This window comes from Nothobranchius furzeri, chromosome 10 (assembly GCF_043380555.1).
Source record: "Nothobranchius furzeri strain GRZ-AD chromosome 10, NfurGRZ-RIMD1, whole genome shotgun sequence".
In the NCBI taxonomy this organism is placed as follows: domain Eukaryota; kingdom Metazoa; phylum Chordata; class Actinopteri; order Cyprinodontiformes; family Nothobranchiidae; genus Nothobranchius; species Nothobranchius furzeri.
In genome coordinates, this window is record NC_091750.1 from 50,270,483 (window position 1) to 50,286,483 (window position 16,001).

Genomic DNA, 16,001 nt, shown 5'->3' on the forward strand with positions numbered 1-16,001 from the left:
CGACTGGGGCGCGTCTGATCTGAACTGAGGAGCGGCGAGCAGCGGCCGAATTTCGTGAGCGATTCGCTTCTCGGCGCTTCGCGGCGCTTCCGCGGCCGGTGTGTCCCCGGCGTTAGAAAGACTTTCAGAAAACCTGCAGAACATTGGGTCAAAACCAGCTTAAAAAGATTGTAGATTACGGATTAAGATTCTCCTCACCTTGTTGTCTTCTTCACCGTACAGGACAGGATTGCCTCCATCTGGGAACATTGGACTTGGGGGAGGAGAGTCCGAAAAGCAACTCAAAACATCATTTATGTTTCTGTAAAAAGAAGAACAATCAATAAAAATTACATTTTTTATTGACAAATGAAATCAAGCTTTTGTTTACAAAACTAACCGTGTGAACTCCTGGAAGGAGCGGAAAGCGACCATGGCTCCCATGCGTTGACAAGGTGGCGTAAAGGACGTGTCAAGAAGGACATCGCTCACACTGGCCATGTGCACCATGCCGTAGTGATTCAGGTTAGAGGAGAATGACATCCTAACATATAGACAAAGAACAATAATAAAAATATGCAAACCAACATCACTGATGCCAAATCACCTTAACAGAGAATCTCCCAACAGTTTTGATCGTTGGCTTTATCAGAGTCTTTAACATTAAAGGACCCATTCACAGAGAAACAGTGTAATACTTGTTTTTTGAAACGCGATCGGTCACTCTGAGATGCTTGCTGAATGTGGAAAATTTCAAACTCATTAGCCACAGAAATAAATAAACAATGGGAAATGATTGGGTAAGAAAAAGCCAATCTTTTGGAGCCAGGAAAGAGCAGAGCGTGTCTCGGGTAGTAGAAGCTAACCATTAGCATTAGCAACTCTACAACATGGTGGAAAATGTTTCAGCTTGTGTTATTTGTGGAGATTAAACATCAATGTTACATTTTTACCCAAGAATGAAGACTGAACAAAGGTAGGTGGAAGTGTCACATTGCTTTTAGAGGTGAAATATTAATGAGTAAGACTTAAATTCATATAACTAGCCGAGACATTCTCTGCTGATTACTGGTCGATAAACTAACGCCCTTCCCCATCATGAGTCAAGATCGATGAGTCCATGAATGCTAATTCACAGTGTGACATAGGTCTGTCAGTATTATCAAATCCTAGAGTTTCACCGTCTATTTTCCAGAGGTGTGGACTCGAGTCACATGACTTGGACTTGAGTCATTATTTTAATGACTTCTGACTTGACTTGATAAAATCTATAAAGACTTACGACTTGACTCGGACTTGAACGCAGATGACTTGCAACTTGAATCGACTTGCATCTGTTGACTTGATGATGACTTGAGCATATTTGATATTTTAGCACAAAAGTGGCACGACTTGGACAAAAATCATAAACCATTCTTGGTTCTGGGTTTGATCTTGTTCTGCTAAATGCAGCAGCACTTTGTTTATAATCAGTTTCAGTGTAACTTTCCGCTTGTTTGAGCAAATAAATGAAGCTTTAAGAAGCTTTATTTCTGAAAAGTATTTATTATCATTGCCATTAAATTGAAGTTGGACAGATGACTTGATTATGACTGGAAAATTCAAAGTTAAGGACTTGGACTTGACTCGAGACTTGACTGGAAAGGCTTGACTTGACTTGTGACTTGCAAAGCAGTGACTTGGTCACACCTCTGCTATTTTCAATCAGAAGCTAATGCAGGAGATAGGTGTAGGAGATTATTTTCACGTTCAGCCCACATGCAGAACTCAGAGTGACCCATTATAATCAGAGAAAAATCATTACTTTTTTCAGTCAACCACAACTAAGATTTGTTACCAAAACATAAAATAATTAAAACTGAAGTTCACAAATGAAAATCCAAAGCAGTAATACAATTTAAGACTTTCTTTTACTGGCAATGTGTTAGTTGAAATACAAGGACAACAGTACTTCCATGTGCCCAAAAAAGCTTAAAACCACCAGAAAGACCCTTTTGTTGGTGTTAGTTATTTAGCGGTAAAAGTAGCACCCACTATAACCACTAAATAGGTTTCGTGTGTCAAACCTGTCCATCGTTTCCATATCTGAAGTATTACTCTTCTCTGCATTATCATCCTTAGATTCACTATCACGTTCTTTACGGTCCTTGGCTTTAGGTCCCTTTAATTTACTGTCCAAGGCTTTTACACTGTCCAGGACTGGGGCTGGCATTTTCCTGGCAGGACAGTTAAATGTTTCAGTTCTGGATAGTCTTACTGGTTATTGTTCATGTCTTGACTTATTATACCCCAAGTGACTCCAAAGCTCCAATATTGTGGTTTAGTTAGGATTAAACACACACACACACGCACACACACACACACACACACGTGCACACACACACCTACCTCTGGGCCATGCTGCTGCCAAATTCTAGATTTTCAATCACACTACAAATAAGTTTGGCTTATTTATAAGAGACTCCCAAAGCACCCAACAGTTCTAGTACCAACACGTCTGTTAGGAATTACTACAACTGGATCTGGATCATGCAGCTAGCTAGTCAACAGTCATTAGTTGTGGAAGAGAAAGAACATTTACAATACCTGTTGAGAGTGGGGATGTTCCCTCTGCAATCAGACAACATCGATTACTACGCGGTTAGTGTCAGGCATCAGGAGAAGAAGACAGTCAAGGCAGAGCAATGTGTGTGGAAATGTCTGTGTGTCTTTAGATTTATCAGCGTCTGAAGTGGAATTCAGGATCATTTTAATATTTCCACCAATGAAAAGAACTGCACATTCTTCTCTCTGACTGCTCCTTCTAAAACATGCATTGTGAGATGAGCAGAGGGGTTGTTTTAACAGTCACATGCTGTCATACAGTCCAGACTGATGAGACGAATCAGCCACAGCAAAGAAGAAGCATGCGATAGAATGAGAAGATAGTAGCACTGATGGGATGTTTTTGGACAAATGCATCAAAACTGGGTATAAAAATAAACACAAGCAAGCCAAATCAACAAAACATTTGCATACAAATCAAACAAGTTGGATGCAAAACGTGACCCGACAGGAAATACCAGGGAAGGCGTTTTCAAATGAAGAGCACGTAGTCCCTGTCTCTGGTTTCACTCTGATCGTCATGTTTGATAACGGCTCTTTGAATCTTTTCAGGAATTTAAAATGAAGAGTGACTGACTTGAGACTTAAAGCTTGGTCCTCTGTTGCACAAGGAATCTGAATGTTTAAAAAGCAACAGCACATCGAGCCTAAGGAGAATTCTTTTACATGAAGCACATTTACAACAACGGCATACAGCGAAGAATGATGAAGAGAAACCACGGGAACATGGATAATGAGATTAACATGAATCTATCAAGAATGATCTGGATCCGTATCTGATTAATATCATTTTCTTAGATTGTGACGGAGTGATAAGCTTCGTCTCCACTGTTCCATGTAAAGGATGGAAGGGGGAGGGGGCAACCATGTTGCACATGGGTCTTAGCAAGCCTTCCCATGTGTTATACCTGTTGGGATGTGAAGTGGGAAGCATGAATTGGAACTCTACTACACATGTGTTGTCCTTCAGCTGGCGATGCTGCACACTGTTCAGCTCGTAGGCAATGTACGCTCTGCGAACGTACACCTACAAACAAAAGATGATGTCAAACATATGACACACCTGTAACTTATCTCAAAGATCATCGTTGTTCTCACCTCAAGGGCAGCCATCCTCACTACCTGGTTACTGTGGTAGAAGAAGTTGGGCAGAACATCAAAGATGGACGTCTCAGAAAGGATCAGTTTCTAAAAAGTGAAGAAGTAATTAGTCACGGTGTAATAGACTGATCCACAACTGATGCTTCTTTTGTTTTCCTGCATACCTGCAAGTTCTCAATGCAGAACTGGTGCCCATACATATCAATGGCAGAGAGGAAGATGGACTCCACCTGATTGTGTCGCAACTCATAGGAGGGGAGGTGGGAAGCTATCAGGACCTGTGTGAGTAAGATTAATGTGATCCTTCCAGCAAATGACACAGCACCATACCTCTTTTCTTATCCCATCACATCCTGTGACAGGATCTGCCTTTATGGAGGTTCTACCTTTATTTACAGAATGAATAGTGTTTAGTAAATGCTCTTTCATTTAGTGGATTTTTTATTGTTTAAATCTTTCACTGCTAAACAAAGGCAGCAGTAGATCCTCTGGTTTAGTGGAAGGCATACAGTGACATCTAGTGGCGAGTCTGTACATAGACATTATGGCTCATACCGACTTGTGGCTCTTGTTCTCATTCATATATATATATATGTGTGTGTGTGTGTGTGTGTGTGTGTGTGTGTGTGTGTGTGTGTGTGTGTGTGTGTGTGTGTGTGTGTGTGTGTGTGTGTGTGTGTGTGTGTGTGTGTGTGTGTGTGTGTGTGTCCTTGCAACCACTGGTTTTTATTCAAGTACAAAAAACAGATAGAGACCAAATCTGACCTGTCGAGCACGCAGGGCCACCTTGGCATTGGTTGTCTTGCTGAGCTGTGTGAGTTCAGTCAAAATGGTCATGAGTTCATCAGTCAGAGTGGGATCACGGCCACAGAGCTGGTCCTGGACATAACAAGCAACACGATTTAAGTTTGAAAGAAAAACCTACCTAGACCATGTAGCAAACTTTGACCTTGCATTGGTTAAATCAGTAATGTTAGTTATGATTTGCTCTTTGCACCAAAATACCTAATTCCCTCTATCGTTCATGTTCCACCCTGGATTTCCACCAGCTGCGCAAGCCGTGAGTAACTTCTGCCAAGCACCATACAAAGCTAATATCTGCTGTTATAATCTTTCCTCCGAGCGCTGGGACCCGTTTCTGGTGTGTCCCATAAGTGTAGTGCTTCATAGCTCCGCCAAAGCTGCTACGTTTCCAGAGCTTGTCGAGCTCAGCGGTTCAGACTGAGAGCAGTAGAGCATCTGACAAATTTCAAAATAAAAGATGTGCAGATTTTTGATTGCTTAACTAAAGAAAAAAACATGCAAATGTATGGCAGTGTCATGTTCAGTGTTGGATTAATTATTTTTAAAAGCTCCTTGGTAGAGGACAGAAAAAACCAACAGATTTGGGATACATGCTGCAGTCCTTCTCCTGCTCACGTGAACTGGTGAAATCACACGTGATCACGCAATTCTCACACAACACACCGAACATGGTCACTGAACGTCTAAAAACACTCCCGATGGAAAGGATGCAACGCCGAGGTTGTGATGAAAACGTGTTTATTACGTTATGTGTAGCCTACGCATCTGGTGTGATGTCCGGGTCAGGGTAATGCATGCATTGTCACGGAGTAAAATGGCGTGATAATAGGAATTCTTCAATAAAACACTTTAAATCAGATTTTTCCAAATAGATTGAAAGTTAATACAAATATGATGAAAGTGTGAATCTTTCTAATCAATAAACTTCTCGTTCAGAATCGGTGATGATGGGATACTCACAATCAGCATAGTAACCAGCAGGTTCTTCTTTGTGACTTTCGCATGAGAGAAAATATAGTTGACGACATTGACCATGTCTCCTTTGTTTTCCTCACGAAGAGCAAACACACACTTGTCGTAGTGTCCTGTTGAGAGCGAAGCATGACAGCTATGACGACAACAACACAGGAGCTCTACACGACGTCAGCGTTAGCACTCCTGAGTGCCGCTCACCATTTTGAAACTGGATCTCTACTTTCAGATACTGTCTGAGCAAATCCATCACAACTGCCTTCATGTGGCCTCGGATGCCACTGCGATACCTGATAAAGACAAACACAGCCTGGTCTTTACAAAGAAGAGTAAAGCTATTGGAACAAATCACACATGAGGAGGGAACAGATCTTGTTGAAATATGCTGCAGGTGACTCACTTCTGCACCAGCTGAACAATGCTTTGTGTGTTCATGAAGAAGACTTCTCTCTCCGACTTTTTGTTTAGAGTAGCAGCATGGCTGTCCAGGATGTTTGCAATCTGGAAATGAGAGATAATCAATAAGATTTTAATCCCAGCAGCAGTGGACTCATAAGCATTTAATCCCATAGGCACAGATGACCAGGAAAAACCTGAAGACATGTGGCGAGTGTTTTTGGAGCACCTGCTGGCTGGGGAACTGGCACAGCACAGAGGTAATGTTGCTGGCATACTGAGCCATCTCCTTCTTGATGGCCTTCTCCACAGCAGGGGGGATGCGTCCAGACACGCTAGTCATGATGTCCTGAAGCTCCAGGAGGGGCAGAGATGGATCACGCATTGTTTTCATGAGCCTTTCTACCCACTCTTTCAGCTGGAGAAGCACAGTTACCAGAAAATGTGGACCATCAGTAGAATTGGTGCTTGCGCGCTGTCATCAAGTCTTACCTTAGCACTGTAGAAAGGTTCAGGAAGGCAGTAACCATTCATGATGTGAACAAGATGATCCAGAGTGTTGTGGAAGACTCGGTGCAGTTTCTCCCCTCTCAGAGCTACAGTCTGGACAGACGGCAGCATTCCTGTGTACAGCTCTGCCTGTTGGAGAAACAGAAGGATTTCATGCTTAATCCAATTCAAAGATGCGTTATTAATCCCAGAGGGAAATTAGAGTTTCAGTACACACAATTCTGAGATCAGACATACATACATAGGCATTGACACATGACAAGAATTGGTGATTGTGGTCATTCGCAACCCGAGTCGCGCTACCTTAATAGAGATCAGAGGGGTTTATATATGAGGACTGAGTCAGGTGGAGGGAAAAAAGGCACTTCAGAGTTACCCTCCACAGGGAGGGCAGCTTTGCTATGCAAAAAACACCTCAGACAGAAATGCAACACACTTCAGACATCACACAACATAAGTGTCCACTAGGTGGGGAGGTAGGGTTTGGGACTCTCCACACGTCAGTGCATGCAGCCACGATAAGCAGCGCTCGTCACCTCAGTCTGGACAAGGGAGGGAGGTCGTTGGGGTTTGGAGGGCACAGTGACTCCTGGACCATTCGGCGGCCTTCACCGGTCGCAGTCCAGCTCAGGCTGGGATAGGGAGACAGAGTTGCCATGGCAATGGCAGCATTCCACTTTTCTTCTGAGGGGGAGTATTTGTTTCAGCCTCACAGGCTAAGGGCACCAGATTCAGGTAAGAAATTGTTTTGGGGCCAGACAGAGATTATTTCTTCTCTGTCTTAAAGTTCTGTTGGTCCTCAACCTCTCAAAATCCAATAATGGCATAAATTAATCAATCCCAATCCGTGCGTATTCGTCCACTCTCTCCTTGATCGCATCCATCTTTTGTGCCAGAGCCTGAATCTCAGCCAAAGTTCCAAGCTTACGACTCATCTCGACAATTATACGAGTTTGTGCGTTCACAGCGTGGTGTAATCCATTCCTGAGCTCTGGGATTGAGCCAATCAATATTCCTCAACAGCTCGTTAATTTTCCGGTAAGCCAGGTAACCTCCCAGGCCAAAAAGCAGGAAACCTGACACCAGCACCACGAATATCCAGACGTCTTCAGAATCCTCTACAGAGTTGAGATAAGCAGATCATGTTCCACTGTTTCCAGGAGTCCATGACATGCCCAACTGGATCTGTCCCAGAGGGGCACCCGTGAGCCCCTTCTCCCGTTCTCATCGTTGAGAAAATGTTGTCAATCGCATTGAGAGACCAGCTGACCAAGTCCATTTTTAATAATTTCCTGTTTCCAGAAAAAATGCAGAAGCGCCGTCCACCCAAAGACAGACAAAGAGCCTTGGGGATAAGATAGAGAGGAGAGGAGGAAAAAAGCATCTGTACTCTCCAAGAGCCGGAAGAAGAAGCCAACTTGAATAGCTGGTTAACGACTGTACTTTTAATGACGGAGAAGCTAGAACAAGTTTCCTCTCAGCATCCTCTCTCTTTATTTACATGGTTGTAAAGGATGATGGGTTTGTCAATAAGGACAGAATGTTTAATACATAAATGACACAAAAACCTCTAAAATAAACAAAAAATGACTGGAATTATTGTCCAGTGAACAAGCTTCTCTTGGAACAAGATGAATAAACCGGAAGCTTCCTGGTTAGCCATTCATCAGCAGTCAGGTCTGTCTCACAAACTGGTCCAGATGAGAGGTGACACATACATGCAAATATGTGTGTCTCTATCCATCAGACAACAGAGCTGTCATCTTCAACGGCAGCATCGATTTCCTGCCTCATCGATGTTTACTCTCAGGTTATTTGTCAGCTGCCAGACAACCCATGTATGGGTGCTGCTGAGTCTAAATCTGCTCTTTTCTGGGACTGAAACATGTTCCACAACCACAGATTCTTAAAATTAAAATACTGCTCATACTCCAACGACGTAATGAGCTATAATCCCAGTTAAATCTGTCAGACAAACACAGGAGTACCTGTTGCACTCTGCTTGGGTCGTCCAGCTGCAGCTTGGCGATGACACAGCCAGGCTCCAGAGCTGCTCCAGCTCTTTTCACATAGTGAATACAACCAGACTCTGCAGCAGTCAGGGTCATCACCATCTTCATAACCTGAAATTCACAGAAGAAGCTTTACATCCACACAACTCTGCCAACTAAAAGAGAACAATGTTTCTTTTCTTTTTTTTTTGTGAACAACACAGACGTTTTAAGCATCCTGTACCTCTATTTCAGCGTAACACTGGCCAGAAAACACATGTCCGCCATCCTCTACTGTGTACTGAATGAGTTTTCCTGCTGAAGGGGATCTCAGCAGTGAGGGATCGTTCTCCTTTTCAAAAACACAAGTCTTGTTCCCGATTGTGATGCGATACCTTTAGGGAAAGGAAATTATAAACAAGTTTTGAATGCATATCATCCTTTACTTACCCATACTATCATGTGATGCAGGGCAATACAGAAATGTAGACTAGGGGTAGAGTAATATATCGGCTGACTGATATATCAGACCAACATTTACCAGTTTGAATATATCTGCATCAACCGATACACGTCTGTAAAGCCGATTTAAGGGCAGGCACATCCCCGGGCTGCCCGATGCAGCTGCAGAAGTTAACTTAAATGTATATTTACGTTCCTGAATAACATCATAGGGTAGGGCTGGACAATAAATCAAAAATGTATTGTTATCAGAATTTCTGACTCTTATCGCGATAATTATTCATTTCATTTATTGTCAATAAATTTGATAATAAAAAAATGAAAAGAAGTGTGTAGGTTGGCAACGTTCCTGTCCCTTTAAGACGTTGTACCACCTTGAGTAAAATGTGACTCAATATAATACATCAAGCGGACAACTTTTGTTTCTGCACATACCTGTAGTTATCGTCCATTCATCGTTATCGAGGTGAAATCCTCAATATATCGTGATATTGATTTTAGGCCATATTGCCCAGCTCTATCATAGGGTGACAATGGCGGAGGAGTTTAGTGCTTGCCCCGTAACTGGAGGTTTGTGCCCCAGTCAGTCTGTTGACGTCACTGTGGTGGTCAGAGGGACCGATGGCGCCTGTGCTCTGCAGCCTCGCCTCTGTCAGTGTGCCCCAGGGCAGCTATGGCTACATCGTAGCTCATCACCACCAGCGTGTGATTGTGTGTGTGTGTGTGTGTGTGTGTGCATGGGTGAATGACTGGTTGGCTGCAAACCAACATCGGTCGACCTTCAATGTAAATTGTAAAGTTTTGTTAAATCGTACCTATCCACCTCTTCCTTCATGTACGTAGTGTAGCTGCTTCCATCATAGGACAGCAGAAGTCCTCCATCACTGAGTCTATGAACATCCACCTCTGCTAGAGAGTTGTTCATGATGACCACATACGAGTTGGGAGACTGACGAGTCACCTTCAGGACATACTTGATGCCTTCATAGATCAGCTCCACGTCCACGGTGTTGAGTAGTGTGTGTGCTGGTAGCACCTGGCCCCTGGAGAACAGAGAATCATTTCATTTTTATTTATAGAAACCTATATAAAAAAAGGTCTCTGAAAAGATCCTGGCGCTGGTGGTCGTTCTAGAGCAGGGGTCACCAACTCCGGTCCTCGAGGGCTACCATCCTGCACATGTTAGCTGTTGCTTTTTTGCTCCTACACACCTGATTGAAATTAATGAGTAACTCACAGGCCTGTGTAGAATTAAAAGCTGTAAAGTGAGGATTAAATTACTCCAGCCAGGTGTGGTAGAGCAAGAAACACAGAAAACTAGCAGGGTGGTAAGCCCTCGAGGACCGGAGTTGGTGACGCATGCTCTAGAGGATGAAGTTAGGTCCCAGATCTTAGAGATGTAGGATCACCACTGGCTCCAGGAGCTCATCCCAATATATCCCAGCACTCAGACTGCTGACAGAGAAAATGCCCCTCACCATCACACACACTGAAATGTCATGTGATCTGTGCAATAATGTATTCCATGCCGTCACCATACTTTGATCCCTTCGTCAACAGAACTTTGATTCTACACTGCCATACATTCATAGGTGTCATTGTTACTGCTACTGCTACCAACATGCCTTCCTGGCAGTCTTGGAGGAACAAAGACTGGCCATGAGCAGTCGGTTTCTCAGGTCTCATAGTGAAAACTGAGTAAAGAGAGCCCAAAGTTCCTCAGAGAAGAAAGGCTAATGTTTTTATGAGGTGATGTCCTCCTGGGGCTTCCACTGTATGGTCTTTATTTGGCTTCATTAGTAACATACAACTTGGTTTGAAGTTTAGAAATGTGCCAGGGCCAACACCAGAGAATGCTGCCAGTCTGAATACTAGAGCCTCCAGTTACCCTAATGACTCACACCTAAGAGGCTGAAACACATTGGTCAGCACTTGGAGCTAAAAACAAGTGAAGGCTCATAGGAGAATACTGCAAGGGGGTTCTGGTACATTTGGTACAGGTTAAGCTGTGTCATTAATTTCATTCATAAATTAGTAGAGGAGATAGTTACTTTTTTAAGTTAGAATATCCCTATACTCTACAGAAATCATCTTCATGCACAAAATCTCTCTCACATAAAAGCAAACAGTTTTATTCTTGGCATGTTTAGTACCTTCCAGAATGAGCCATTCAGGGCTCTGTCACTTTAAGAAGAAAAACTGGAGCTGACCACCTCCCGCTCAAGCTGCTACAAGCTGAGAAGCTCCAATATCTGAAAGGGGCTCATAGTAAAGTAAGGGTGGTTCTGTGCTAATTTTCCTCACTGTGACGTCCAAATAAGGGACTTCATGAAACGTCTTGTTTTAAGCAGAGGGAGGAACAAATGATCTGCTCGTTTTGTTTCTATAATCGTTCAAAACCCAGATCGTAATTGAGATTAAAATGTTATTAATTGAGCAGCTCTAAGATGCAGAAGAGACCCGCGTGGCAGGGATAGATGGACAATATGTCCCCTTTAATACGACTAATCAGATTTTCTAAGGATATGAAACACAACACTGGTTGATGTTAAAAAGGGGACAAATATTTGACTGCAAAAAATAAAAATAAACTGTTTTTAAACTTAGATTTTTTTTTTTTTTTTACTATTAGTGTTGGAGAAATGATCCTCTTACCTTTCAAGAGAATGCAGAAAGTTGGACACGCTGTTTCTCAGATTGACATCTGCCACATGCAGAGCACCACTCACTATTCCTAGCATGGTATCAGGACGCTCTGCCTGCATGCAAAAAAAAAAAAAAAAAAAAAAAACACTCTTTATGTTGAGCCAGAACCCTTATCTCATCAAGACTATATGAACAAAATGTGTGAGGCCAAGACGTTAAAGTTAAGTACACGTTATCACAAACCTGGAGCACATTAGTTTCAGGGGATTATGTCAAATATTTGCTGCCAGCGTGTTTTAGCTGAAGCTGCTTACCTGCATCTTCTCTGAAATGAGCCTGTCCAGCCAGCCTGTGTCGATGACATTTTGCTGAAAACTTTCAGTCTCCAGTAGCTTAATGAGGTACTCCACTGTGGTTCTGAAGTCTCCTCTGATAGACAGCTCCTTCAGAGCAACCACCATGTTTCTGGGGGGAAAAAAGCCAAAGGAAAGTTAATTTACAGAGTTTACACATACACTGGTAAAAGTATTAAAAAATCAAGTACTCTGATACTTTCTAAGATCACCTGTTGCTTTATGTCTTACATTTAGATCAGACTTATTTTGACAAACATATAAGAGTCACAAAATGTATTCTAGTTCAAATTTTTTCCCTTTTTTTTTGATCAAGCTCTATATGATGAATAAAATCTGGAAAATCTTTAGATAATGAGCTAGAGTAAACAGCGGCCAAAACACAAATCTACATAATTTCTCATTCCTCTCAAGTCTGACTAAGGTCAAGGTCAAGGTCACATTTATTTCTAAAGCACACATATTATTGCTTCCGCAACCCAAAGTGCTGTACAACACAGAAGATAAAATCGCAAACAAGTATAACTAAAAACCATAAAAATCAGCAAGTTAGGATAAAAACAACATTACATCACACAATTATAAAATCAATAAAAATGACAAAGAATGACAATGACAAAATAAAATCATCCTACATGAAAGCCAGGTTGAATAAAAGAGTTTTAAGCAAAGACTTAAAAACATCCAGACATTGTGAGGTCCTGATCTGCAGAGGAAGACTGTTCCAGAGTGTAGGACCGGCCACTGAAAACGCCCTATCTCCTCTCGTCTTTAGGCGAGCCTTTGGAACTGATAATAAAAACTGTGAGCCCGACCGCAAATTCCTGGTGGGATTGTAGGGTGACAATAAATCATCTATATAAGGAGGGGCCAGGCCATAAAGTGATTTATAAACAAAAAGCAACAATTTAAACTGAATCCTGTAATGCACTGGCAGCCGGTGAAGGGAAGCAAGCACTGGAGTGATGTCATCATGCTTCCTTGTACCTGTTAAAAGGCGGGCTGCTGCATTTTGAACCAGTTGCAAGCGGTTTAAGGACGAATGCCCTAATCCATAGTACAGGGACTTGCACTTTAGCATTCACCACTTTCTTGTGAAGCGCTCCCCTAAACAGACACACTAGACTGGATCATAACTCATCGGACAAATTGCTCCTCTGACTGTCTCTCCACTCCATTTCTCATCACCCTCTTTAAGCACAAATCACACGCTATTGGCTTGGATTTGATCCTTAAATCAAAACACAAATTTGATTTAAGGAGTTGTTCTTACATTTTCTCTTTAGAGTCTAGTTCTTTTCTTGTAGGGAAAGGTTGATGTGACGGACCTGTTGTCTGTGAAAGCAGCAGGCAGAGCGGTCTGTGTAACGTATGCAAGAGCATGTGTATTATCAAAAGGAGAATGAAAGGGTAGGAGGTTGGGCTCAGGCTCTGGAAATTTTGACCTGAACTGCAGCTGGTCCTCCCCTGACCTGTGTCGTATGTGCACTTGTGTGCCACAAAATTAAGTCATATCATTTTCTGTAACCATCAGATTCTGTGAATCTAGGGAGGAGCCTGAAGAAAGGAGGTTTGGTTAATTTCCAAACTGTAGCTCGCTTGAATGGCTTTTTCCAAGTCATTCTACTCTGCCTTTAAGCATAATTCAAGGTGTGACTATTTAGTACTTTAATAGTTATTAATGATATGTGAATGACACAGAGATGTGATATGAATTCAAGTTGACTCACGAGATAGCTTCCTCACGATTCTCTCCCCAGGAGAAACAGTGTCCAAACTGGGAGTCGGCGAACTCGTGCAGACCACCTGCTGCGGCGACGCTGAAGTAGCCCCACACGTTCTTGTTGCTACGGAAATTCAGCTCCTGCACCGTTCCAGAGCTTGGCTTGAAACCCTGCAATTACACCCACATGCAATATCATCTGATGTGTTTAATCAAATCACGCTTCAAGTATCTTTCCGGAGTTTTCCCCTTTCAGAAATTATGTATGATTTTTCAGAAATTCGTAAAAGTGATTATCTTTTCATGTACAGAGCTATCATGTAAGCATTACATCTTTCTTTTTTTTATTTTTTTTGCTAAGCACGCCCCCTGCTCCGCAGAGCTCCGTGCAATAGGACACTGAGCACCGACCAGAACTGACCAATAGCGTAAAACTACCGCTTATAAGGAAGTACCTCGGCTGATGCAGAGTTGATTAACTTTTCATGGACAAGAAAGTCTCTAAAATATAAATATGTGAAAACATAAAATGATATGAGAATAAAACTCGTAAAACAAAGTGTTTTAGCTGTTTGTCAGCTACAGAAGCACATTTATAAATAAAAACCATGAAGTCGCCATCTTAAAAAAACGGACCCAGAGATTATTTGTGTGATATGCTTGTCAGCCACTAGATCAGTGGTGTGTCCAGATCTTTTAAAATGGGGTGGCCCAGGTGAGGCACAGCTTTGTGCATGGGTGGCACCAATGGTTAAGCTTTTTTTGTTTTACCCCCAAGACTTTTGTGGACAATGAAAAGCCTGTTCAAAGGTAAATTAGTGTGGTGGCACTTGGGGTGGCCAGTCAGATTCCATGGATGGCATGCGCTACCCCAGGCCACTCCCTGGACACACCCCTGCACTAGATGATGTCATTGAATAAGAGAAATACTGGAAATAGACTTTAATTGACATTTAGAGAGGGGTAAACTCCAGAGGCACTGATGACGAGTGTTCTTAAGAAGTGAGAACACTACAGTATCTGAGTAAACTTATACAGCAAATATTTTCTGTACAATCATACCTCATCAGGGTTTTCACTGGTGATGCGTGCAGCTATGACGTGGCCTCGAGGACAGGGGGTGTTTGACAAACTCTCAAAGTCGATGGGACAGTCTCCCCAGGGCTGGACTCCATAAAGCATCCGGATGTCTTTGATCCGATGAAGAGGGATACCCATCGCAATCTAAAGAAAAATAAGATATTATGGTAGAAGTTTGGTAAATAATGTTCTTAAAAACAGAATATAATTGTTATAAAAACAGCACAACAACAGAATGAACGTATTTGATTTGAAAATACTAATTTGCCTTTCCCAGAATGTGCATATAAACTGTATCAACATTATATTTGAGCACAAACACAAATGGCCTTTTACTGTTATGGAAAACATCACCTCATCCACTGAGTGAGTCACTCCTACACCAACACCCAATCAGATTGAATCGGAGGCTTTCCCAGCCTTTTCGCTCTACCGTCTCTGACCTCTTTACACACAATCCCAAACACGTGACCCAATGCTGCTACAACCGCTGGACCTATCACAAAGTCTGCGTGTCACCCTCTTTTGTGGTCGGTTGCCAAGGAGACAGGGGCCCCATCAGCCAAGCATGCACTGACTCAAACACTGCATGAGCTGTATCTGTAGCAGAGGGTGGCTCTATGAGCAGACTGACCTGCAGCTGAGCAGCAGGCAAGTTGACGTCAGCCACCATTTCAGTACAGGGGTGCTCCACCTGCAGGCGGGGGTTGAGCTCCAGGAAGTAGAAGCTGCCATCCTGGCTGTAGAGATACTCCACGGTGCCCGCACTGACGTATCCAACCATCTTAGCCAGCTTAACAGCACACTGAAGAGAGAGAACTGTAATAAAACCTGTTCCTGTTTCTTATTTAAATAAGTCCAAACTACACCAGCTTTACCTTTTCCATGTCCTCAAACACATCAGAAGTAGCGATGGTAGCAGGAGCCTCCTCTATAATCTTCTGGTGACGTCGCTGCACAGAGCAGTCCCTACCAAACAGTGAAATGGCATTTCCATATTGATCAGCCAGAATCTGCACTTCCAAGTGACGAGCATGCTTGGCTAACTGCATGACGAAAATGGGCGATCCTGGAACTTCGGTCTGGACCTAAACCACCACAGAGGAGTGAACAATTCTTAGGATCGCGAGAAAACACAAACAATACAGCTGCCATAAAATCTGGGAACACAAATGTGCTCTCACCTGTCGGAACAGATTAGGAAAGTCATCAGCACAGTTCACTTTACGGATTCCTTTTCCTCCACCACCTTCTGAGGCCTTCAACATCACCGGATAGCCAATCTTTTCTGCCGCCTGGAAGTGGAAACACAAGAGTTTCCAGAAAAGTGCACATGAATAGTCAAGTGGCAACGTGACTTCTCATTTCACCGATGCACTT

General features: G+C 42.7%; 1 protein-coding gene across 6 annotated transcripts in view; it reads right to left on the reverse strand.

Annotated features, from left to right (window-relative positions):
- acaca (acetyl-CoA carboxylase alpha) overlaps positions 1-16,001 on the reverse strand; it is a 42,184-nt gene that overhangs the window by 20,234 nt on the left and 5,949 nt on the right. For 3 of the 6 annotated variants that reach the window (XM_070555736.1, XM_070555735.1, XM_015961105.3), the window contains exons 9-31: positions 15,806-15,916; positions 15,500-15,709; positions 15,256-15,426; positions 14,604-14,765; positions 13,549-13,712; positions 11,780-11,930; positions 11,475-11,578; positions 9,635-9,862; positions 8,602-8,752; positions 8,355-8,489; positions 6,349-6,495; positions 6,086-6,274; positions 5,861-5,961; positions 5,662-5,750; positions 5,449-5,573; positions 4,450-4,563; positions 3,849-3,962; positions 3,682-3,771; positions 3,492-3,610; positions 2,566-2,589; positions 2,046-2,195; positions 380-523; positions 199-301 (exon numbers count right to left, since the gene is read on the reverse strand). In XM_070555736.1, coding sequence (XP_070411837.1) covers positions 199-301; positions 380-523; positions 2,046-2,195; positions 2,566-2,589; positions 3,492-3,610; positions 3,682-3,771; positions 3,849-3,962; positions 4,450-4,563; positions 5,449-5,573; positions 5,662-5,750; positions 5,861-5,961; positions 6,086-6,274; positions 6,349-6,495; positions 8,355-8,489; positions 8,602-8,752; positions 9,635-9,862; positions 11,475-11,578; positions 11,780-11,930; positions 13,549-13,712; positions 14,604-14,765; positions 15,256-15,426; positions 15,500-15,709; positions 15,806-15,916 — 3,096 coding nt within the window. The remainder of the gene's footprint in view (positions 1-198; positions 302-379; positions 524-2,045; positions 2,196-2,565; positions 2,590-3,491; positions 3,611-3,681; positions 3,772-3,848; positions 3,963-4,449; positions 4,564-5,448; positions 5,574-5,661; positions 5,751-5,860; positions 5,962-6,085; positions 6,275-6,348; positions 6,496-8,354; positions 8,490-8,601; positions 8,753-9,634; positions 9,863-11,474; positions 11,579-11,779; positions 11,931-13,548; positions 13,713-14,603; positions 14,766-15,255; positions 15,427-15,499; positions 15,710-15,805; positions 15,917-16,001) is intronic. The other 3 variants (XM_070555739.1, XM_070555737.1, XM_070555738.1) reach the window with 2 other exon arrangements.